The sequence below is a fragment of the Brugia malayi genome (genome assembly GCF_000002995.4).
Source record: "Brugia malayi strain FR3 genome assembly, contig: Bm_v4_Chr4_scaffold_001, whole genome shotgun sequence".
Taxonomy (NCBI): Eukaryota; Metazoa; Nematoda; class Chromadorea; order Rhabditida; family Onchocercidae; genus Brugia; species Brugia malayi.
In genome coordinates this window covers 13289972-13315461 of record NW_025062478.1, presented here as the reverse complement: position 1 = coordinate 13315461, position 25490 = coordinate 13289972, and the positions used below count along the sequence as shown (strand labels likewise).

At 30.4% G+C, this 25490-nt stretch overlaps 4 protein-coding genes across 5 annotated transcripts; 1 reads left to right on the top strand and 3 right to left on the bottom strand.

Annotated features, from left to right (window-relative positions):
• Positions 1–4944: 4944 nt before the first annotated feature.
• Bma-spt-16 (metallopeptidase family M24 containing protein) lies at positions 4945–12566 on the top strand (the record flags this gene model as incomplete). Its single annotated transcript, XM_043082609.1, has 24 exons — positions 4945–5019; positions 5278–5379; positions 5496–5657; positions 5965–6111; positions 6233–6379; positions 6500–6654; positions 6734–6791; positions 7194–7399; positions 7655–7841; positions 8143–8247; positions 8463–8528; positions 8721–8919; positions 9292–9487; positions 9674–9785; positions 9886–10036; positions 10138–10256; positions 10603–10785; positions 11007–11138; positions 11378–11547; positions 11758–11887; positions 11949–12012; positions 12089–12145; positions 12212–12286; positions 12463–12566. The coding sequence occupies 24 exons, from the start codon at positions 4945–4947 to the stop codon at positions 12564–12566; spliced, it is 3102 nt and encodes a 1033-aa protein (XP_042938543.1).
• A 1387-nt stretch (positions 12567–13953) lies between these two features.
• Bma-natc-2 (L-A virus GAG protein N-acetyltransferase, putative) lies at positions 13954–15537 on the bottom strand (the record flags this gene model as incomplete). Of its 2 annotated transcripts, XM_043082608.1 has the most annotated exons (5): positions 13954–14154; positions 14346–14401; positions 14482–14611; positions 14894–15160; positions 15361–15537. In XM_043082608.1, the coding sequence occupies 5 exons, from the start codon at positions 15535–15537 to the stop codon at positions 13954–13956; spliced, it is 831 nt and encodes a 276-aa protein (XP_042938542.1). The 2 variants fall into 2 exon arrangements, with proteins under 2 accessions (XP_042938542.1, XP_001896637.2); XM_001896602.2 differs by lacking the exon at positions 15361–15537 and having other exon boundaries at positions 14894–15106.
• An 819-nt stretch (positions 15538–16356) lies between these two features.
• Positions 16357–18371, bottom strand: Bm7144 (Uncharacterized protein; the record flags this gene model as incomplete). Its single annotated transcript, XM_001896603.2, has 6 exons — positions 16357–16561; positions 16850–16949; positions 17042–17222; positions 17403–17532; positions 17676–17951; positions 18283–18371. 6 exons carry the CDS (start codon positions 18369–18371, stop codon positions 16357–16359), a joined length of 981 nt encoding a protein of 326 aa, XP_001896638.2.
• A 745-nt stretch (positions 18372–19116) lies between these two features.
• Positions 19117–21650, bottom strand: Bma-prmt-1 (conserved hypothetical protein,hypothetical protein; the record flags this gene model as incomplete). Its single annotated transcript, XM_001896604.1, has 7 exons — positions 19117–19272; positions 19445–19645; positions 20115–20229; positions 20340–20518; positions 20713–20838; positions 21153–21308; positions 21531–21650. 7 exons carry the CDS (start codon positions 21648–21650, stop codon positions 19117–19119), a joined length of 1053 nt encoding a protein of 350 aa, XP_001896639.1.
• Between the last annotated feature and the right edge of the window lie 3840 nt (positions 21651–25490).

The following is a 25490-nucleotide window of genomic DNA, read 5'->3' as shown; positions in this document are numbered from 1 at the left end:
TAAATCCTTTAGAAATTCTTTCTACAAGTATTATGATTTAATCGTATATCAAAAATAATTATTAAAATATTAATAAAAAAAAAAGAAAAAGAAAAGAAAAGTGGGACTTTTTATAATTTCTATGTAGAAATATTATGATAAAATAAGTATTACTTAAATGAATTGTTTAGAGCCTAATAAGCCTTATATAATTAATAAATAATTATAAATAAAATATAAAAATACGAATAATAATTAATTAATTAATTAATTAATTATATAGTTTAATAACAATATAAAATAGTAATTGCTAGAGATTACTGTTATTACTAAACATTGAGATGAATTTATTGTACGAGCAGGAAAGATGTAAACATTGATGCACTAAAATGATTAGCTCATATTAGCTTCAAAATGCGTTTCACGTGGAATGCACGTGAGGTGATAAGTTGATACGATTGATATAATAATGATAATTAATTTTATTCTTTCGTTTTTTATTTTAATAGAATTCATCAACAATGATTTATTAGTTTAAATCATTTTTTTTTTTTATAAGTGCATTGAAAAAAGAAAAAAAAAATAGAAATTTACAGCTTTTGATGTAATTTTAAAAAAAAAGAAAAAAAAAATGAGAGAAGCTAAAGATAATAATAACATTTCAGATATATTTGTCAAATATTTTGTTTCTTTCATTATAATAATAAATTGCATTGAAATTCTTTTAAATTTACATGAAGGATTAATTTTAATTTTATTAGAAGTTTTTCACTTATATCATTTTATTCTACATTCATTTTGCACTTTTCATTGAAATTTTTTGGGTTCTAATAATAAAATTTATTTCATTCCTAGGACTAACAATTAATAAGAGAGAATAGGTAATAATTAGTAATCCTGGAATGGAGAATAGGTAATAATTAGTAATCCTGGAATGGAGAATAGGTAATAATTAGTAATCCTGGAATAGAGAATAGCTAATAATTGGTAATCGAAATAGAGAATAGGTAATTGGATCTAACATATCCATATTATGTGATAGAAGATATTAATTAAAATAAGAATAAGTAACAGGAAGTAAAATCCGGAAAAGAATGAACTAAAACAGCAATTTTAGAAAAAGAAAAGGAGATGAGAGGGATAAATTGTTTGTTACCGATTCTATTAGTACAGAGTATTTATTGAAAAATTATTTCAAACAGAATATTCACATTAACTTTTTCAAATTTACTTATGCTATTGAAATAAAGTAATTATTGAAGATAATTTAAATTATTATAGAATTTTTGTTGTTCAAAAAAAAAAAAAAAAAGAAAATGTCTTTATTAATAAGGTACCAATAATTGCTGATTGATTAGATTTGTAAGCTGAAATATACTTATTCGCTTTAACAAATTTTACGTAACAAACTTTCATTACAAATATTCAACAATTTGATTAATTAATCTAATTTAATTAAATTTAACTTAATTGCATGATTTTTAAAAGGAAAAAACAATCTAAATGCATATCATGTTATGAAAAAATAATGTAATGATAAAACCAATTAATAATTTAAACATGTTTGGTTGCGCTATTAATAATCACAAACTTGAGTTGACATCATATCAGTTGAGTTAACATCATATCAGTTGAGTTAACATCATATCAGTTGAGTTAACATCATATCAGTTGAGTTAATATCATATCACTTGAGTTAACATCATATCAGTTGAGTTAATATCATATCACTTGAGTTAACATCATATCAGTTGAGTTAACATCATATCACTTGAGTTAACATCATATCAGTTGAGTTAACATCATATCAGTTGAGTTAACATCATCAACTAATTATTTTATTAGTAGGAGTAATAGTAATAGTAATAGTAATAATAACAATAATTGTCATGTTAATAGTAAATAGTAATAGTAATAAGAAGTAATAAGTAAGAGTAATAGTAGTAATAGTAAAACTTTTTTCGTTTCTTACAATCAAGCTATGTCTAAGCCATTAGTAATATACCACAATATAATTTATAATATAAATTGGTCGTTTTTAAATAATTTAAAATATACACCTATAATTACAGTTTATCATTGCCATAAATATAAAATCATATTACATTTTATAAACCAAATATGCCAATTATAAATTTCAAAGCTTAGCATTAATAATTTATTTTGCATATGACAATAATCATTTGATCAGATAAACTAGTTGCAAATGGAAATATTATTAAAATTAATTTATATCGGACAAACTAATCGTTGTTGTCTCGAAATGGTCATATCTTTTGCACTATCATTTCTGCACTACCATTTTCATCATTTTCTGCATCAAAAGTTTACAAAAAAAGAGAAAAAATGCTTCATAACAAAGTGCTTTAAAATATTTAATAAAAATTTATGCAAAAAAAGAAAAAGAAAAGTATTATTATTAATTCCATTTCAGTACTGAAAAGTATAAAATTTAAATTGGTATTGAAGTGTAAATTTCGCTATTCTGAATGAATGATTAATTTCCATTAATTTTCTGTTAATTTTTTTTTTCTTTCCTTTCCTTTTTTTTTTGAAATTTGAACTAAAGCATAAAAATTTTTTAATAATTTTGATGTAATATCAATTTGTAAACACATAAAAATTTTTATCACAAATTATACTTTCAATAAAAAATAAAAAATATTTATATTTAATTTATTTTTTTTTTTTCATTTTCTTTTTTTTGCCGTTTTTCAACAATAACAAATATTATTTATCTCCAAAGAGAATTTAATTTGAGTTTCAGTTGCAAAATTGTACAATTATATGATCACTTCATCCATTCATTCAATTAGAATATTTCAAAAACATTTACTCTTTCTGTTTTCCTTTTTATTTATTATTTTTTTTTTTCATGTAGAAAAATTTTCTTTTGCAAATATTTGATTGAAATTAATCACTGAAAGATTTCTTGTTTAATTGTTAAACGAAAATAAATTTAAAGAATAATTTATTACTTTCTAAAATTAACAAAAAAAAAAGAAGAGAAACAGCTAAGTGTATAAGCAAAAAAAAAAAAATGAAATGAAATAAAATAAAAACAATGCTAATACTTTCTTATATGATTGAAATAAATTAGCTAAAATTATTATCAGTCAAATTTTACAATAACTCATTTAACAATTAATTATCAATAAAGGAAATAAATTAAATTATTGATGGAAAGATATGTTTGCGAATGGTCATTTCTTATCATCCATATAAATGATAAGAATGATGAAGCAATATTTAAACATTGAATTTTCTATTATTCTTGAAATTATGATTATTCTGCAATTAGAGAATGAATAATCCGAATAACAGCGATATTATCATTGAACATTATCAATAAACAAATGATAAGAACTTCATACTGATAAAAGTATCTTTCAAAAATTCCATTTCTTAATAATATAAAACAAAAATTAAATGTATAACGATTACATATAAACAGAAAGCATTCATTGAACAGATTATTTAAATAAACAGATAGAAATTAAAATTATTACAATTAAATATCCTATTTCAAATAATTGTAAGCTTAATGAATTTAAAATTATCATTTATATTTTAAAAAATATCATAAAGTGATTTCTTGCAACAATGTATAATTTTGTAGTTAATTTATTTAATTATTATTTCATTTGTTTCTTTTTTTTTTCAACGATAACTATATATATATATTTAAATGCACCCTGGAATTATTCCATTGTATGATTAATTTATTGAAATTTTAAGTCTTTTTAAATTACATTTTTTTTTTTTAACTTTTTAATATTTTTTTCATTAGTTAATCAGTAAAATTATCAAAAGCTATTATTTATAGTCAATTAGTTAGTGAATTTTATGAATGAAAGAAAGAAGAAAAAAGTTTCGTTCGTTTCAGTTTTTTTTTTTTTTTTAATTGCATTTCAATTTTATTACAGTTAATTAATCTTTTTTTTATCTCTAATAATACTCAAATACTGCTTGTATTTTTTTCATATTTAATTATTACTTTATCACTTTTAATTAAGTTTAATATTTTCCTTTTTAATTAACACTATCTCATTAACATATCTGTTAAGTTATCACATTATTAAAAAAAAAAAAAGTTACAATAATAATTTACTATTTCTAAAAGTTTGAAAAATGTTTCATTTTTAGTCTTTTATTATTATATTCTTCATTGTTTCCAGAAAAAAAAAAAAAAAACGAATGAAAGATTTTTATTTTTATTATAAAAAGGAAGGAATATGAACTAATAATTTTTTACAATATTTAAGTAATATTGAAGATTTTTTTTTTTTTTTAAAGTTGTTTTCTTTTTTTCGTTTTTTTTTTTTTTTTTTTTTTATATATATATATATATAAAAATTTTGAAAATGTTACATTTTGGTGATACTTAGATAAAAAAGAAATTGAATAGTTGAAGTATAATCATTAATTAATTGATAGAACAGGATAATAAGTGATGAACAAAATTAATAGAATATATTATTGATTATACTAACTTTTCTCATAGTATATGTTAGATTACTTTATACTATTACATTGTTTAAATTAATTTATACTACTTTATAATTTAATTTATAATATTATATTAATCAAACAAAAATTTCCATACAAATAAAAACAATGAAAGAATTTTTTCCTTTAAATTCGAATAGAAGTGATTAATTACATTTATAAAAGGGACAAGTTGTTGCGTAATGACTTGCTGTCCTATCATTACGTTGAAAGTCGTCGCAATATTGGCGGCATAATTTTAACAATGAGCGCGGAGCGGACGTGGGACGTAATTTACGTTTTCACGTAAAGTTTTAGTATTATTTTTTTTTTGTATAATATTTGCTTAAAATGGAAAAATTTATCGGACATGTGTAGGATTACGTAATATCAATTTTCAGATTTGTGAGCATTTAATATTTAACGTGAACGTAAACGTGTGTTTCTATTTTTTATTACTGTTCAGTATTTGTCACTATGGGTGACACAAAAAAAGTTACCATAAATAAGGAAATATTCCTGAAACGGATAGCTAAATTATACGATTATTGGGTGAGTGAATTAAAAAATTTAAATTTCGTAACTTTTTTATTGGATTATTTTGCAGTAGAAAGAAGTGGGATCATAAATGAATCATAAATCAGTTACTTGCGGTCGGAACAGATATTTTTGATTGTTAAATAATAAGTATCATATGAATAATCCCCGGTATGAATTAAAAGATTTTTTTTATTGAGATATAGCCATGGACAGTGAATTTTTCTTAAAGCAGCTGTTTGAAAATGCTAAGTGTACTGTTTGAATTTACAGAATAATGGAAATGATGAAAATTTATCGAAAGTAGATGCTTTAGTATTCATGGTTGGTAACGATGATGATGCATCTCAATACTCGAAGTCCAATGCGTTACAAGTAAATATACTGCTCCTCAACTTGATAGTAGTACTGATCGCTATATATATATATATATATGTATATATATATATAATTTTTTTTATCCTGCTGATTTCGTCAGTAATAAATTACAGATCTGGCTATACAATTACGAACTAAATGATATGTTGGCAATATTTACGAAGAACACTGTTTACTTTTTAGCAAGTTCACGTAAAGCTTTATTTTTTCAACCAGTTGGGAACGAGGAACCAACTGGTTTAGTGCCACCGGTTGTTGTATTTACGCGTGAAAAGGTAAGCATGAATGAAATAAAAAATAACCATTCGTAATTTCGTTATGTTATTGTTCTCTCTTTTCCTTTCTTTTGAAAGAAAACGTGAGCGATAGACATACAATAAAGATTTTTTGATGATAAAAGAGGCGTGAATAAATATCAAAATAATGATATTTATTTTCATTATTACATTCTCGGTTCTTTGTATTTATTCATTTTCTTCATTTCTTTATTAATTATTCCTAATCAGATCATTTATGTTCTTATGAGTTGTGAATTTCTAACTGCTTGATTCTATATTAAAAAAAAGAACGCGCTTATTTTAGTCGGATAAAGACAAAGCAAATTTTATAAAGTTAGTCGAAAAACTGAAGGAAAGTGGATCTTCCTTTGGACACTTTGCGAAAGATTCATATAGTTCAGACTTCGCTAAGGGATGGAACAGCATTATGGAGGAATACGGTATCAAACTGGTAACTGAATTATTGTTTTCATGTCTAAACCTCTTTTTTTTTTTTTTTTTCAAACTGGTAATTTTCTTTCAACTGTACCACCACGCAGCTTCTATCAAAGAAAAGTTGGTATGAATTTCAGACAGTTGACGTGTCCATTTCTTTTGCGCATTTGCTGTCAGAGAAAGATGACACTGAAGTTGAACTGTGTAGAAAAGCTGCTCAAGCATCAGTTAACGCATGGTCGTATGCCAGGAAGAAAATTATTGATATCATTGACCAAGCAAAGGTAATCTTAATTTGTATAATATTCGCGTCGAAAATCATAGTTTAGTGAATGCAGTAAGACTCATTTACTTCAAATACTAGTTGATCTTATCAAACCTAATTTATTAGTATAATTTCCTAGAAAGTGAAGCACAGCCGCTTTGCGGAAGATATAGAAAAAGCGATGACAACAGTACAAGTGCAGCAACGTCTTGCAGACAATAGCAATCTCGAGTCGTGTTATACACCAATTATTCAATCCGGTGGCGAATATATATTGAAATTGAGTGCTGAAAGGTAATTTTATTTTCATTTCTTGTATGGATCACCTTGGTAGATTTTAAAAATTATTTCCAATGAAGAAAATATGTTTCAGTAATGATAAGCTTATACATTATGGAACAATTATCTGTTCACTTGGAGCTCGATATCAGGTAAATGATTCTTTTATTACATTCGATTGAACTTTGTCATATTATCCTTTTGATAAATGATAAGTGTAACCAAATCTGAGTAATTTAAATACTAAAGTATGACACCAAATGCTTAATACCACTGTCCACTAAAAATGGCAAGCATTTCTTATCGCTTTGATGGTTAATTATAACTTTTTGAGCATTGTTCACCTTAATTTCCAATAGTTTCTTTTTTTTTTCTTTACACTGTCTATTATATTGATGCATAGCAGAAAAATCACTAAGGTCAAGTAGTACGTGTAAACTAATGAAGTAAGTAATATTAAGGTGGATAATTGCAACATTTGTTCATCGTATTGAGTGCTGAAATATTACAGGAATTAATGAACTTAATTTTATCAATGAAATCCTCACTTTCAGTCGTATTGTTCAAATCTGAGTCGAACAATGCTTGTGGATCCATCGAAAGAGTTACAAGAAGCTTACGAATCATTGTTGATTATTCAAAATGCGATCATTGAAGCCTTGAAACCGGGAAAGAAATTGAGTGAAGCATATGCTGCGGGCCTGGAAGCTGCCAAAGACAAGCCAGTGATACTGGATCATTTGGTCAAAAATAATTTTGGGTAATAAATGCATTCCATTAATTTAGATAGAGTATTAATCATTTAGCTATCTCAGTTAATATCTTTCTTACTATAGTTATTGGCTGCTATTGTATGATCTGTAGAATTTCTATATCTGCAGATTTAGTCGAAATTTTCTGAAAGAATGAAATAGCATAGAAATGACAAACTTTCCAGAATCAAGCAAGTTGAAGCGCAAAATTAAGATGTTAAGAAACTTCTGAACTTTTCTTTTTCATGTAATTGCGTTTGTAGATTCTTGACGGGACTTGAATTTCGTGAGTCAACAGCTCTCATAAGTCCCAGAAGTGATGTGGAAGTGGTACCAAACATGGTTTTCATTGTTTATGTAGGTTTACAAGGTCTGAAAAATCTGACCGCCAAGGATGAACAGTCAAAGACATCAGCTGTGTTGCTTTCTGATACTGTTCTAATTTCTGCAGTAAGCTAGTTTTATATCAGAGTTGTTAAAATATTGCTTAAACTGTAGTAATTAACACGAGTTGCAAGAGGAAATAATCCTTTGTACTAGTATACATTAGTTTTTGGTATCAATTTTCAATTTTTTTCTTTTAGGAAAAGTGCTAAAAAAGAAAGTGGTTAACAAAAGAGATTTCATTTGGCGATTAATAATAATACTGTTGCGCTTAGCTTATTAATACTTAATAATTGTACTTGTATGCTATATATATATATAGTTTAGTGAAAATGATCTGTTCATAAATACACATTTGTGTTTTAAGGAAGGTGTCAATGAAATACTTACGGAAAAGGCAAAATCACGTATAAAATCAAATGTGATTCGATTTAAAGATGAAGCAGAAACTTCGCATGCTGACGACAATAAAGTTAGTCAATCAAAATCAATGGAAAATAAATTCTTCCCTTATTGAAATATTGCTTTTGCCGTATTGTTTCAGTGATAGGTATTAAAGTGTAACATTTTTTGTCGTCATCAAATCGACATCCCTAATCCATATCTTTCAGAAGGTATAAATTAATTTTCAAATGCCAGAAATCAATCTTGTATGTAAGCTAAGTTTTTTCATTTTTTTGATTGTAGGAGAACAATCTGGGCGAAGGGTTTGGCCGCGGAAGGCGATCAGTGTTGTTGCAAGAACAAACACGGGTAAATTTTTCGAGATAAAAAAAATAACTTTGGTAAATTTTTCGAGATAAAAAAAATAACTTTAAAGAAGTGAAAACTTTCCTAGGTAAGATATGTTTGTTGAACCATAGAAGTGAGTTAACTCGAGTTATATGATCATTGCGGGTGGGAAATTGCTATGACAGTGAATATATGGTTTGACTTCATATTCAGAACAAGACAACAAATGAAGATAAACGTAAAGAGCATCAAAAAGAATTGGGAAAACGATTGAACGAGGCAGCTCGTGAACGTTTGGCTGATCAAACGGGTCAAAAAGATATCAAGAAAATTAAGAAATCAAATATTTCCTATAAAAGCTATGAAAAATTTCCCAAGGAGGCCGAAGTCGATAAACTTCAAATATATGTTGGTGAGTTAGCTAGGAAGTTAATTCGATTCGACTCTAGAACATACCTTATTCGTTTTTGACAAACTTGAAGCTGATTTTCATTTTTTAGAGGCCTCAGGACCTCTAAAAAGAAAGCTGTGATTTGGATTTTTAAGTTAACTTTCTGTTTGTTTGCATTATAATGTTAGATTTCGAATGTCTATAAGTATAATGGATTGGTGAAATTTGTATAAAGCAGAGAATGAAATGAAGAAGTTTGGTCTTCGAAATTGAAACTTGAAGAAAGTTCGCCAAGAATCAGTATAGGAAAAAGTTTCAGTACCAATGCTGCAATTGTTTTGGGGATTATTCCTTGGCTAATTTTGGACACACTGTTCATTGCTTAGTTTTCAGATCGTCGTCATGATTCCGTCATACTACCAATATTTGGGGTTCCCGTACCATTTCACATTTCGATGATCAAAAATACGAGTCAGTCTGTGGAGGGTGATTATACTTATTTGCGTGTAAACTTCATGCATCCTGGCTCACAGATTGGAAGGGATCAACTACAATTTCCAAACCCACTGTCAACTTATGTGAAGGAATTGTAAGTTTCTAGAATATGGTCTTTTTTCTATACTTTCTTTTCTTACATTAGTATAATATACATTTTTGGTGATTTTAGATAACTCATTTCATCAATTCCAAAGTTGTGATAAAGAAGGAAAATTTTAACGGTTTGCTTCGTAAGAAAATTTTCTTTCGCTTATTTTTATTCTGCCATTATTTACAGAACTTATCGGAGTAGTAATTTGAAAGAACATGGAGAGGTGACCGCTCCTAGTAGTAACCTAAATACGGCATATCGTTTGATTAAAGAAATGCAGAAGAAATTCAGGACGCAGGTGAAATTCTTGTTCATGGAATCTTGTGAAAACGTAAAAAAAAAAAACTTAGTGTAGACCGGAATTTCGATACAAAAAAAAAAAGAAAAGAAATTTTCAGGAAGCCGAAGAACGCGAAAAAGAGGGAGCTGTAAAACAAGATAAGCTGATCTTATCAACGGCAAAAGGCAATCCAAAGCTTAAGGATCTTTTTGTTAGACCGAATATCATTACCAAACGAATCAGTGGTTCGTTGGAAGCGCACGCTAATGGCAAGTTATTAGATCCTAAAAATTTTGGTGAACATATGAATTTTATTGTTTCATGCTTTTTTGATTACTTCAGTTTGTAATTTGTAACTGTGCTTTTTCAGGTTTCCGATACACCTCACTGCGAGGTGACAAAATCGATGTGCTATATAACAACATAAAACATGCATTTTTCCAACCTTGCGATAATGAAATGATCATACTAATACATTTCACACTGAAAGTGAGTTACGGAAGGATTATTTCTCCATTTTGCATATGATCACCATAAGTAGTAAAGGTTAACGAACTTTATGGGTCATATATAACATGCTTTAGGCTTAATTTATTCTTCATATAAATTTAACAATAATGTCTTGAGTGGATGGATTATTCTAAGACACCCATAGTCATCTTGCTGTTAATACTGTTTATTGATCAGTGGTGCAATTTGAGCAATATCATTTAATTATTGTGCTTATAAATATTACAAGATTTCATAACATTGAAGAAAGGAACTAGAATTCAGGAGAGGCACCTGATTCATAGAATTCTGAGTTATTTATAAATGAGATGATTTCTAATTGCAGAATCCAGTATTATGGGGTAAACGTAAATATCAAGATATCCAGTTTTATACGGAAGTTGGTGAAATCACTACTGATTTGGGCAAATATCATCATATGCAGGATCGCGATGATGTTCAAAGTGAACAACTTGAGCGAGAAATGAGGAAACGCTTGAATCAAGTTTTCCAAAACTTCTGTGACAAGGTAAATGAGAATATCTTGTCGTTGTAGTATTGTAAAGGATATGATGCAGTTGGTGAAAAAAGGACTGGTTATTTTAGGATTAAAGTGTAATAGGGCCTAACTAATTACGTAATATTTTTGTGTATATATTTTCATGCAAACGGATTTAAATTGCTTTAATTTTCGAGTTACTGCAATCTTTGTTCTGTAAATTTGCACCGATATTTTAATTTTTCATGCAGGTCGTTCGTCAGACAAATGAGGCATTTGATTTTGATGTGCCATTTAATGAACTTGGGTTCTTTGGCGTTCCCTATCGATCATCTTGCACGCTAAAACCAACTTCATCATGTTTGGTCAATTTGAGTGAATGGGTTCGTTACTTTGTTCGAAATTGGAAATCCACTTTTCGTTAATATGTGATTTCAGCAAATATTGAAGATGGGACTTTCAAGAGTGCTGCAATTGCATTCTGACAGTCAACATAACTGCAAGATGTGGATAATAGCACTTTGTATTGGTGGAATTTCTCACACATTACGTGATCTTACTTTAAAAAAAAAAAAAACTTTAAATAAATTTATTAAAAAAGTAATCAGAGTAACCGTTTCAGCCTCCATTCGTTGTAACGTTGGATGAAGTGGAATTTGTACACTTCGAACGAGTATCATTCCAACTAAAGAATTTTGATATGGTTTTCGTTTTCAAGGATTATTCCAAAAAGACCCAAATGGTTCAGCAGATTCCAATGACCTCACTTGACAGTGTAAAAGAATGGCTCAAGTTAGTGGTACTGAGCTAATTTTTGTGCTTGAGATTAAGAAAAAGAACATATGTTTTCACTTAGATATTATAATTTGTGTCCTTCGTTTAAAATTTATGCGAAGATACCTGCTAAGCTATCAGTTTGCAGTGCATTCTTCTGATGTCTTTGCTTTTGTATTTCTTGACTTATTTGCCGTACCAATAAATGCATTTCATTATTGATTTTAGCTCTTGCGATATATACTATTCCGAAGGAATTCAGTCATTGAATTGGGCAAAGATTATGAAGACTATCTTAGATGATCCTGAAGATTTTTTCGTAAATGGTGGATGGAATTTCTTGGCCACAGATAGCGATGTACGTGACTATTTATTTCCTTAATTCCTTTATTATTTGAAGATAATTTTTTTCATTTTAGAATGAAGATGAAGAAGAAGATGAAGAAAGTGAAGACGCTTATACACCAAGTGAAGATGAAACTGGTACTTTTTTGTACGACTTTGGTAAATGTTTCCAGCTTTCTCTTCCTAAGAATTTTCATGGGAACTTTTATTTCAGAAGGTTCCGATGAGGATGAAGACGAGGAAGAATCACCGGAAGCAACGTCTGAATCTGGTTAGTTACACAAAGCTGTTTAAAATGGGAAAAAAATAAAGTTATTTATTAATAAGTTCTATTTAGAATCAGAAGCGACTATGGATTCTGATGAAAGTGAAGGCAAAGACTGGAGTGATTTGGAGGCAGAAGCTCAACGAGGTATATTGGATCACCTTATATTAATATTTTCTTTAATGGTATCCGATCGGTTATTTATTTTTTTACTTTGTTTATTCTACTGCCATTATTCTCACTGTTAATTGAGATTTTCATCATTTTGTCAGTTTTAGGTAAATGTTTTGTCAGAGCTCAGAATCCCTAATTTTCTTTTTCAGCTGATCGAGCACGTGATCGTGGCGAGGAGGAGCGTATGCATAAGTCAACTCAGAAACGTAAACCAACAAAAGGGCGTGGGCCGAGTCCTAAACGTCGAAAATGAACTGTATCCACTATAAATTGTTTAGCCACTATGTAAATTTGTTGTCGATAAGAGATTAAATGAAATTATTCCATAAATTTGATCGAACACTTTGCATTTCTCCTTAATTGGCCAGAACTACAGCTTCAAGACTAATCTGTCCTAGTCCAAGATCTTTTCATATCTATTTGTTCATATGCATTTTTCTTTTTTTTTGTAGCTCACATTTCGGATCCATGTTCTGATTTCTAATCTGCTTTGTATCCTGCACAAGCTACCTCAGTGGTTTTGAGTAAAAATCATTGACAACCTTATTTGTTCCCTTGTAACTAAAGTTCCCAAAAGGACAGAACAATTTTTACCAATTCATATTTTTATTGCGGCCTTTACACTTACTAACCATGCCGGTCTGAAATTTGTTTCGAGTAGAATTCAAGACTGTTGATATCTTGGATAAAACACATACCTTCCTTTTTTCCTTATTATGTATGTGAGAAAATAAATAAAAACTATTCATTTGTTGATTCCTCTGCATTTTATGGAGTTAGTCAAAAAAAAAAAAAAGTACGAATGAGCTAACTACAAAGAATTATACAAATTTCATTAGCGAGTTTCAGAATAAAGGACTCCCTGTCATAATATAACATGTCCAACAAAAAATAAGACGTAATTATCCGAAACGAAAGACTGTTCCATTTTAATCATAACCTGTATTCTTAGTTGACACAAGGGATGTGAAAGAGTCAAGGAACTTACTACGATCGAGGATGATAAATTTAAATGCCCCCAGAATTGATGAACAGTATTTCCTTCCACAATATCTACCCTAAAATCAGTTATTTTTCCTCGTAATAATCCTCAAAGCACATTGATACACAAATATGGCAAATAAATCAATTGACGAAGAAGATAAAAAATCAAGTGCTGAAGAAAAAAAGAAAAAAGGTAAAGAAATACAATGAATCAAAATTTGCAGTGCAAAAAAAAAAAAAAAAAATTGACAAACGCATAGATCAACTTAACAATAAAACTGAAACAAATCATCTAAACGGTTAACTTTCATATTTAAAAATAGGAACTGGTGAATAAGTTATCGCTCATAAAGCTTCAAAAAACACAAATGCAGGTAAGACAGAGAGTATATTTCCATAGATGTTTCCTTCTTTGTTAAAATTTTCAATAAAAGAACTATCGTTTGTTTGCTATTTTATTTTCTGATATCATATCATATTAATTCAGATGCTAACGACATTCGCTATTCTAAAACTATTGAAAGTAATTAATGCAGTATTTTTATATTAATTAAAAATAGAAAAACTTTCATTTAATTTTCTAATTTTATAACAAATGATAATTTTAGTGAATGGTTTTTAGCTACTACTGCTGCAACATGAATATACAAAACAATTTATGGAACGCATTGAGTACTACCAAGAAACATCGGTGGATCAAGAAGAAGTGATTCATTGATAGTAGTTAGGAAAAGCTTAAGCCTGTAAGCATCCACACCATTCAAATAGTAACGAAATAACCGTTTTTCTCGGATGAATCCTAAATTACTGTACAGGCGCAAAGCATCTGAATTTGTTACTTCAGTTTCTAATACAACCTGAAAATTGGTAGAAATTTAAAGAGAGATTATGCGTGATTGAAGAAAAAAAATGAAACAAGCATAAACATGAAGAAATCTGTTATTTGCCTATGACACAATAGTCAATATTGGTTAGAAAGAAACGATAAGCTTAAAGCAATTAAATATTAATAACAACAAAGGAAACGTTAATAAATGTAAATAATCACTTGGTCGCAGCCCATTTCTTGCATATTTGATATAGCTTTTTGCACCAAACGAGTACCTGAAAATGTAAATTTTGCAACAGAAGTAAACAAGATGCTTTTAAGAAGAGATAGAATAGAACTTATTATTTTCACTTACCTATACCCATTTTTCGACATGACTCGTCGACAGCAAGCATTGCAATATACCCACGACGACGATTTTCTCGACTCAAATCCAATTTACAGACAATTGCACCAACATATTTGTCATCGTTCTCATCCAATGCCTAAATTATTTCAATAAAATTCGTGCTAAAATGAAATTATTTATAAATCTCAATATTTTTTTTTTTTTGAAAGAATTTAGAAAATATCCAGAAAATGATATGTCTAACATTAATAATGAACTGATTTTTATGCCGATTACAAGTAGCACTATTCTATAAGATATTAATCATATCAGTTAAATGAAAGATACGGTGAAGACAAAAAGTGAATACTGCAAAATTGTAAATTGTAAAGCATATCTGTACACATGTACATATTTTAGTAAATAATCTAAGACTTACCAATAGGCATAACTTTGGCCAATTATGTATGAAATAGCGATAAGTATAAATAGAATAAGGTTCGCTAAGTACTTTCGTAATAAGTCGCATAATATCGGCCATCTGATATTCATTCTCATATTCAACTATATGAATACGTCTTATTTTTATACTGGATACTACTGTTTGACTTTCCGCTTCTGCAACTGATCCATTCTGTGTGCAATCTTCCATTGTGCATTGCGTCACCTGAGTACTGCTTATCTCATCGACCTGTTCCGTATCGATCTGGAAATGTTAGTAAATAAAAAACAGTAAACAAATAATCTGTTCAAAAATAATCGTAGAACAGGAATGCACCATCATAAGGTAAGTTTTTAAATTATTAACAAAGATCTATTCTACATTGCGGGAAAATCACAAGATGCATTAGGATGTGTAATTAAACTTCATATGTTATTCGAAAAATACCTAAAATTATAACTCGCCTCTTCCCCCTCAATTCGTTCTTTTTTGATTTCATCAATTTCTTCCACGCATTTACCAGAACTAGATTCATTTGTTAGAGTTAAACAGCGTTTCAGTGTTAAGATAGCTTCATCCAATACTTCCACCGAATTACTGTTACTATTAGGATGAGGGCATATTTCAACCCCTTTCTCCATATCATAACGTGGAAATTACCGTAAAAAAAAAGACCTGAAAATTACGTGATGTATCAGATACTAGATGGAAGATGCAGAGCTCCTTCACCACAAAACCGAGATACAGTATCGGTGTAAAGTTAAACGGATAAAAATATCAAATCCTTAATTCAAATCACACGAATAGGTAAACTGACTTTGAAGGTTAAAGAAAAATCCACCCTTTAAATTAGGTTCAAATAACACAAAATAACTATATTAATACAACTAGCCTATTACAACTAACAACTGCAAATGAATAAATAAAGATTTCGTACTATCTCAGAATAATATGCTCAAAATTTTAGGCAAACTGTCAGAATATATGAAGCAAATACTATTGCAGTAATAAAGCAAACAATACAGTTACACAGTATTACGCATTATATTCGATGAGAGGATGACTAATGATAATCACCTTTGTAATTGCTAAAATTCGAAGTACTAATTGGAACATAGCAAAAAGGAATTAAAGCCAAATGAAATATGAAACAAGTTGCATCCCTTTATAGGTCACATCTAGGTATAATATAATGTATCGATAATCTTGGGCAACCGATTTCCATTTTCATGAGAAACAATAATTTCTTTAAATATTCTTTATTTCATTCCAATTATGCTCCGCAAATTTTATGTAACACAGCTGCACTAGTAAAATTAATATTAATAACAATTAGAAATAAGGGATCAAATATTAGGCAAACATTAAAAATGTATAGATTCCAAACTCTTTCCACAAATTTTAAATTAATGGGAATCAAAGTTAACTGAAAACTACAGCATACAGAGATCAAATTCCGACTAGTCATGCTGTTTTTGCTTGGAATTACTTATCGTCCCCAGAAAAAAGAAGAAGATCATCAAAAAAAGCAATCCAAGTAGAGAATCTTTTGACTGTTGATTGAACCAATCTGCAATACTATTCACTATACCTTCCGATTTCGCTTTATCCTTCTCTTCTATTTCATTTCTAGGAATATGTGCTTGGTCGAGTAGTAAGGAATCCCTAAAATTTTACTGTGTATTTAAAAAGGAAAAAAAAAATTGTTTTGCTTAGCTTACTGAATATGCGTTATTACTAATTATATGATGATTATGTGACTTAATGAAAACAAATATATTAAGAAAATGCAAATGTGCTTGTTACTTCTAAATCTTGCCTATATAGTACTGCGACGTTTGGTGGGATATTCTAGCTCTGAATTATATTTCATTCTCAATTATATTTGAATTATATTTGCAGGATATTTCATTCTCATTCTTCTATTCTCTTATCAACAATGTAAAGAAGAACTTTGACATCGATCGAGAAGATTCATTAGTAGTTGCATCCAGCATAAGCTGTTCGATGGGTGGTCTATCTGAATCACAAGTTTGACCGGATACAACCTTACCTAAAAAGGATATCAAAAATAACAAGGGCTGAAATATGATAACGTATAAGAACTGGAAAATTTACCAATATAAAGGACGAATAGGCAATTACCAATAAGTCTTGTCAGAGTGTGTTTTTCATTTTTCGTCTTATCACGAAGAAAATCCAGAACAAGAAGCATTTTTGGCTGCTGTGCATCTGACCATTTTTCGACATTTGCTTCACGGCGCCATGTTAAGATACATTTCGCTGAGCCATGCGCATTAATATGACCTCTTGCGCTTGGCAGTGCCTAAAAGTGTGAAAATGAATTTGCTGATAAAAACCATCCACAAATTTTATAAGAGTTCAACTTCTCGTAAATGTCATATTCTTAGATAAAAAAATTGGGTGAGGACCAGTGCGAGATTAATACACAGAAATTCTTAGATTAATACTGTTTATCCAAACTTTTTGCACAAATAAGTAGTACAGAGATATCTGGACCCGGTTCACTTTTCAGTTTGAACTGCAACGGTCGTTCACTAATGTTGCTAAGCAGTAGTTGTACACGCGCAACATCTGGTAAATCGTTTATTGGAACAAAATGTAACAATGTCGCCCTAAAACAAGTGAAAGAAGTACATTCCACCTCGTGACTCTTTGCTATATTCTGCATTTTCAGTTTAAAAATCACTCCTCCATTTTTTTTCTGCAATTTACAGTTATGAATTTTTATAAATTTGTAAAAAGACAAAAAATCTACCTTCGGCGCCTAGGACTTCCAGTTCGTATACTTTTTTCTTGCACTACTTTTTCCTCCACTTTCTGGATTAGCTTGTAATCTTTTCTTGGAACTACTCTTTTCGAAATTGGCATAGCATTTGTCGATAAATTCTGGTTTTTAACTGTCGAAGACAGAACACCCGAATTATCATTTTCTGCTTGATTAGTAGTGCCGAGCACAGATACTCCCGCCGATGTAGCATTCCTGCCGGAACCTTCTTTTCCCGTCTCGGTTTTTTTTGCATCTTGATCTTTTCTTCAAAAAAATTTACTTTAACACAATATTTTACTCGTGCCATACTAATCTTCTGTGATCAGAATTTCCCGGTAGCTACATTTAAAATATGTTGTTAGATATGGCCAATATCAATCTTTGGAAAAAGGGTTTTGAGCATTTGACAAGCATTAATTTAAAATATATTTCATTTTGAATTCCTAATATATTCGCAATTAATTTGATCGACTCCGATCATACTTCTCCAATCTATTAGTATTAAAACCAGCTTTAAAACAGGTCTCCCTGGAACATCTTTTTCTTGTACATCAACACTCATGAAGAGAAAAAATAAACAATTTCAAATACAAACCCAAGAACATCTGACATGACTATCACAAAACAACCATATGATGCAATTAAAAAAGGACAAATGCTATGAAAAAGCAACTGCGCCATCATTGTAAAAGAAAATTTTTGCCTAGCAACCCACTTGTCAACACCAGATAAGAGCGCCTTCCAACTAAGCTTCCTTTTTCTTTCTTTTTTATATGTCGAAACTATGTTAACAGCAGCAGTACATGATTAACCCTGGACCTACTGATGTATTCAGCAATAATACTTGATATTTATAAAATTCATTAATTCCATTATTTCCCACAACTTTTTCTTACCCTTTAAGTTTTTTATTCAACTGCAACAGAAAGAAAACTTAAAGCTTGATCATCGATCATTATGTGAAATAAGCGAATAGCCGACAGCTACTGGAAACCGACAAAAGATTTGGAAAATTCAATCAAAAATATAGGCCAACATTTTTCATTTTCATAAAACACACAAAGTGATGTAATTTATAATGAAAATTGAAAAACAAACAACTCAGATTGAGAAAAATGAAAACGAAAACAAATCTGCAGAATTTGGGGCATTTAATTAAATGGTATAAGTTCTTCAGGAATGAGTCATTTATAATGTCACACTAAGAAAAACGAGCTGCTAAAATTTCAGAAACTGCCTGCACTATTAGAAGTCTCTTGAGAAAATTTTGAAAAGCAGCACCGGAAATCCGGATCTTGAGAACAGAAAAAAAGGAACAAAACTCGCAAAGCCTGCACGAGACATTCCTTTCAATATTTCAACAAAATCAAAACTTATGAAAAAGTTCAGAACATCAACTGTAAAAATGGAAAATTTTAAAGCAACAGCATCAATGCATGGTGTAGGTATTTTCCTCTTCCACATCGCATACATCACCATGAAATTTAACAGAGATTTTGAAATCTAAATCTCTCTCATTTCGAGCATTTGGTGCTATTGAAAACGTTCCTGTAATCTCTTCGTTCTTCTTACAGGTTAGTGCATCCTGAAAATCATAGCAAATAAGCATACTTTAGCACTACTGATCGAAAGTTAATTAGAGCTTCTCAGTATTAGTGTTTGTGGGCATATACTAAAAAAAGGAAATAAAGTGAGAAGTTAAAGTTAATTGAACGAAAAAAGGTGAAAAATTGTTCATATTTCAAGTATTAATCGACCTGTAAATAAAATACTGTTTGTTTCCAATGAGTGTACTGACAGTCGGGCCCGGTTGAAAAACCGGTCCGCTTATGGCATTTAGAAAATTCAACTGTGAAGAATGTGACCAGCGCTTGGACATAATCATTTCTTGTTATTCGTAGGGAGAAATTATTTGTCCATGTTAGGTCTTCCACTTTAACGGTATACAAATCGACATCCTAAAAACTTTAAGCTTATTTATTAAATACTTATGCATTAATCTCTAAAAAATCAAGAAATCGTTAACATAACAAAATATAACAAAACATATTTGCAGTTCAATCACGACTGCCATGTTATTTCTGAAGACTTAAGGTAATTAATTTTTTTCATATACTTCTTTATGGATAGCGATATGTTACTAAACAATCTTTGCTGCACAATAATCAATAGAAACAACCTTATTCATTACAACACCACCGAATGTTTGTGCTCACAATATTGGAAATGAAAAATTCCCCGCAATTTTTGTTGCAAGTTACTAAAAAAACTCTTATTGTATGTAAAAAAAAAAAAAAAGACAAAGACAAAAACCTTACTGTATACTACTTTGAGAAAAACCAAATGATATTGTTAACCCATATCAACTAAAACTTTTTCAAGTAGTTGAATTTACAATAAATATAAGTAAACGGACAGAGAACTTACACAAATCAAGCAGTTGTTGGTAACAACTTGAGCGTGATCAACAACATCTACTAATGGTTCTGTGATGGCTACACGACGAATACTCGACATATTAAAACCATAAACATTATCCCACCTACAATAGAACGACCCATATAATTTTCACTTACGTAACAATAATAAAAGTCAAACTTGATTAATATGACCCACTTATTAAACGCAGTAATTTACTAAATATTTATATACCAATTGATTTTATCCTCTTTATATTGCCGATCTTCAATAGCACACAAGAAGAGCTTCGCTTTATCTGGAAAAAGGGCACCATCCGATTTCAACCATTTATCACGAGCATAAATCACTGTATTCAGCATCGATTCGTAGAATAAGCAGTAACCCATCCATTCGGAAATAATAACATCAACCTGTCATAATGAATAAAGATGTTGCAGAAAATTTGTAGGCGCATCCTTCATTCATAGTACTCTTTCAGCACTTTTCACTTGAATTTGCAATGTGAACGCTATTTTGAAGATCCAACATAGAAATACATGGAAAAGAATTTTGGAGAAGCGAAAAAAAAAAAAAACACATATTTTATAATTCAAAAAAACAAAACCTTTTCAATGCCATCAGGCAATTCTTTCACATCTTCAACTTTCCCGTGAATAACTTCAATAATATTTTCCAAATCATTATCTTTCACAATCTGTTTTGATTGTGTAGCCATATTCGAGAATTCAATCTACAAAATATATAACAGCAAATCTGACTATTTAATCTGATGAACTTAGCAATAACTTTCTCCAAACCTTATAACTCCTAACTCTTAAGCTTACTAATAGTAAAAAGAAGGAAGTTTCGTGATTTATACAGTCTAATGTGTTCAAAGAGAAAAACCAAGATATTTCTTAGTTTTAAACAGGAAAACGAAATTGAGAAACTGTCACTAATCCTAATATTCCCTTCGAAAAACTATTTTGTTCGAATCATTCTCACTTCAAATATTTACAACTTCCAGGAAGATAGAAAAATGTTTTAATAATTGAAGAAGCTTACTGCAATAACTCTCCTGGCACCAGCCTTAGCTGCAAACATAGACAAGATACCCGTCCCTGAGCCAACATCCATGACCACCTTGTCTTTAAACAAGTGCTTATTGTGATAAATAGCATTCCGATACGTAATCGTCCTTACTTCATCTTTCAGCATCTCCTATATATTAAAAAAATTTATCACTAAAAATGTATTCAACATTCATTATTATCTAAGCTCTTTGATAATATTCTTTATATCGCACCATTCCAGCCAAGCATTTCATGAAAAACCATAATATCGAGAATGTAACAAATTTAAATCTTGCAATAATGACCTATAAAGAAACTTTATTGGTAATTCATAAACTTTTTCCAACTGTAAAACAGTTGAACCACAAACTTCGTGTATTCCAAAGTGGGCATATGAGTCGAAATAGTAATCTTTGCTAGTCATTTCATTGTAAGCTGGCCTCTTATAATCACTACCATCGATAGTACCATTTTGGGTTACTGCTGCCATCTGAAATTTTTTTTTTTTTTTTTGCTAGCAAAGAGCTTTTACTGCAAGTATAGTTGATAATATTCTACCAATATACTCTTTCAAAACCCAAACATAAGTGGAACAAAAAAAAAAACCTCTCACAATACATCCGTACTTTATTTTCGTTCATGACAACTCATTAGCAGAAAACTATACTTCTTTTTACTTCAACTGCCGTATGCTTATATTTCAATATTAATTTACGTATTACTGCGCTAAACCTAATACACGGAAAACAGAAGCATTTGCAATCGCGTCTGCGTTCAACCAAACTACTTTAAATATGACTCGACCAACATTGATCTTTTCTGGCCCTGTGCCAGTACAGTATGATCCAATGAAAATTCAACTTTGCCACTAAGAATACGACATTTAATTCTGATATCTTACAATAAATCTAATGCTGTAAAGGTATCTATCATAAACTTATTTATGAAACGCTACCCGATAGATAATATCTAATGGAGACGACTTCGCTGAGATGCACCAAATTATCTGGTGAATATCAGTGAGAGTTTCTTCAATCCCCAAAAGTGATTATAACAATCCTTTCCTTGCATATTCAAAGCTACCCATTCACACTGAAATTACTCAACATTTACCTAAGATCAATCCCTATCCCACCACCTCATCACTACACAATCCTTCTCGTTGTGTGGGCACACAAAATTTGTATGCGACGCCCTAAGCATCAGTATATTACACTGCCTGGTTAATATGCAACGCTTGTCTCGGCACGTGAACGTGTGTGTATTATTATTGATGCTTTAAAGGTTCTGTTTGGGTGTTAAATACTGAATGAATGTTATTGAATTTGTATGCTAACTTGGCAGATAGTTCAATTGACTTGCAAAAAAAAAAAAAGGAATTGAGGAAAGGTCACAATTTGTTAATGCAATTGAAGACATAGAACTTGTTATTCAATTTTTTGAAATATTTCATGGTTTTCAAGTGTCATGTAAAAGTAAGTTAACCAAAAATCAAAAAGCATGAGGGTTCATTTTTCACCAAGAAGGGTGTGGAGGTAAGTAATACTTATTCCACAGGAAAAAGGCCTAAAAAAGTGGCCTAACAAAGTTTATTTACATTCTCTTTGCTGGCTAACCGCAGTTAGCAGACATCTACTTGCTCGGACTAAAGTAGAAAATCAAGGTTCGAATTGACTAATATAAAACAATGATTGATACTGTTAATAATGTTCGAGCATAATTCTGCTTTGATGGCCCACGAATTGTCACGACTCAACATTGACATTACTGCTCTCAGTGAAATTTGTATATTCTCAAAGAAAAAGGTTCCGGCTACACCCTCTTCCGGCAAGGTATATCGAAAACTAAACGTTCCCGAAAGCAAAAGTTAACTTTATAAATAAGAATTCAATTACTTCCAAACTTGTTAACTTTCGACAGGTTGTTCTGATCGCATTATCTCCATGCCTTCCACAAGATGTTTCTTTTTTGGTATTACATAAACTTTTCAAGCTGATCCTGGAGAAAAAAACCAAGTTCTACACCAGCTTCTTTCGTCTTAATCGAAAGTTTCTATATTACAACTCTTAATAACCACAATGCCAGAGTAGAAAAGAACTCTGAGAAGTACCAGATAAATATGGTGTTGGAAGCTGCAGTGACAGTGATCAACTCCTATTGGAGTTCTAGGAGGAATACACTTGAGTTGCTCTTCTCCATAGAACGAGAGCTGCAGTCATGATCACAAACATCTCTTTCAACAGAATGCCTAAAAAATACATCCAAGGTCCTGAATAGATTCATCTTCGATCCAAATAGTTATACCTCATCGATTATATCTTGGTAAAGACAAAGATGCACTCGCAATGTTCGTTCTACCCGAAATGAAAAGTGTAAAATGACAATAAACAATTATTTTTGCGATGCACCTCCAATTTGAAGTCAAAAGGGACGATATTCTAAACAAAAAGAAGCTCAAAATGAACAATCTCAAAGTTGCTACAGTAAGAAACAACTTCCAAGCTAACCTTCAAACTGACTTGCAAACTATCGTATAGGTTTCTTCATAAATCAGCAACTCATCAAAATAGCATCCAGCAAATATTTAGGATTTCCAGAAAAGAAATCCAAAAATTGGTTTGATGAAAATAATTTGCTCATCCAGGAACTATTACTCAAGAAGAAAATTGCTTATTAAACACATCTCGCTAATCCATCCTCGTCGTCTTGCATGCATATGCTTCAACAGAAGCTTTAGGATATGAGGAACAAGTGAAGACTAATCCATTAATCATGCGCAAATGTCAACAAGCATAGAGAACACTGCAAGGCTTTGAAAGAAGCTTTATGGACCAACATATCAGGTCCATAGTCCTCTTCTTAGATCAGATCCATTTCTTTCTCACAGATAAATCTTCCATTCTCAACCGATTGCTCAACGTTCATTTAAAGACTCAGCTACTCAACACATCACTCAACAATAACTGAAGCTGAATTGGACATAACTCCATTTCTGAGCTTGATGGAATTCCATCTGAAAAAAACATTAATGTGTTTTACAGTTAATAGAAATATATCTATTATTCGTTCTCAGATATCTGGAAGAAATTGTGAAAATATAATATAGGACTTTAGGTGACATTCGTTCACTTTGACATAGCAGAAAAGATTTACGGGAAGTGATTAGGATGTCTCCTAAGTTTCCCAAGTTCATTGCTATTTTGCATAAGGATCAGCGCAATAAATCAGATATGAAAATTTTTTTCTCTAGGTCTTTCTGAATAATCAACGACGTGAAGTATAGTTCATCTATTAGCATCAGAAGCAATAGAGATTTACAAAAGAGTAGCAAACGCATCCAGAACATTCAGCAAATATAAAAAAACACTACAAAGACATTTATAGTGTCTACTCTCATATACAAATCTAAATTGTAGAAATCAACCTCGCCATCATCTGCAACTCATGAACGTTTCCATCAGTGTTACCTCCTCACATCCTAATCCACTACACTTATCACATGAGTAGTGCTGTCGTTACAAACAAGAATCACCACTGTCCCCGATTCGAATACTGTTAAAATTATCAACTTATTACTTAGTTAACATCTTTTGATGTTTTATTGCTTGTCGGCTCCGTAAACGATTTCCTAATTTGACAAGATTAAGAGTTCTTCGTTCAGTTGACCTCCTTAATCATAAAATTATTTTGCTATAAACTACTGCTTCAGTTTAACTGTACAATCTCTATTCGCCAATCAGATTGTATTTCAGGCAGTCGAAATGGCAAAATTTTGAAAATGATAATTTTTTGATTTCGATCCACGTAGTTACAATGAATTAATTGGATCAGGAAAATGAATAAAATTCGTCACGTTACGATATCCAACAATCACACAAAACTTAAATTGCTGGAACAAATAATAGCCCCTTAAAGGGCTTCCAAAAAATATGTTAACAATCATAAATACTCTCCTGCACGGAAATCTTTAGTAAAAGGCGAAAGATTTTCTCGGTCAAATGCAGGAGAGCAAGACAAACAAACCCATCACTGAATCAATGTTATAGCCAATTTCGCAAGGATTTTGCAGTGGTTCAGTGGACGAAAGAGGCGAATAGAGAAAAGTATTCTCAGTTGCGATACGGTTGAATGTGATAGCGGAGTTCCATTCGAGGGTGCATTTAGTTGCATTAACAATTAGTTCTTTTACTCTTGATGTCGTTGCAAGTGATGCATCGAAAGAGAAAAAGAGCATGCTCTTTATACATCTGCTAGAGAATTGCAAAACCTATCAGAAGTTTGCTGCAGCATGAACTATTATTGAATAGCAATGGGATTGCAGTATCGCTTC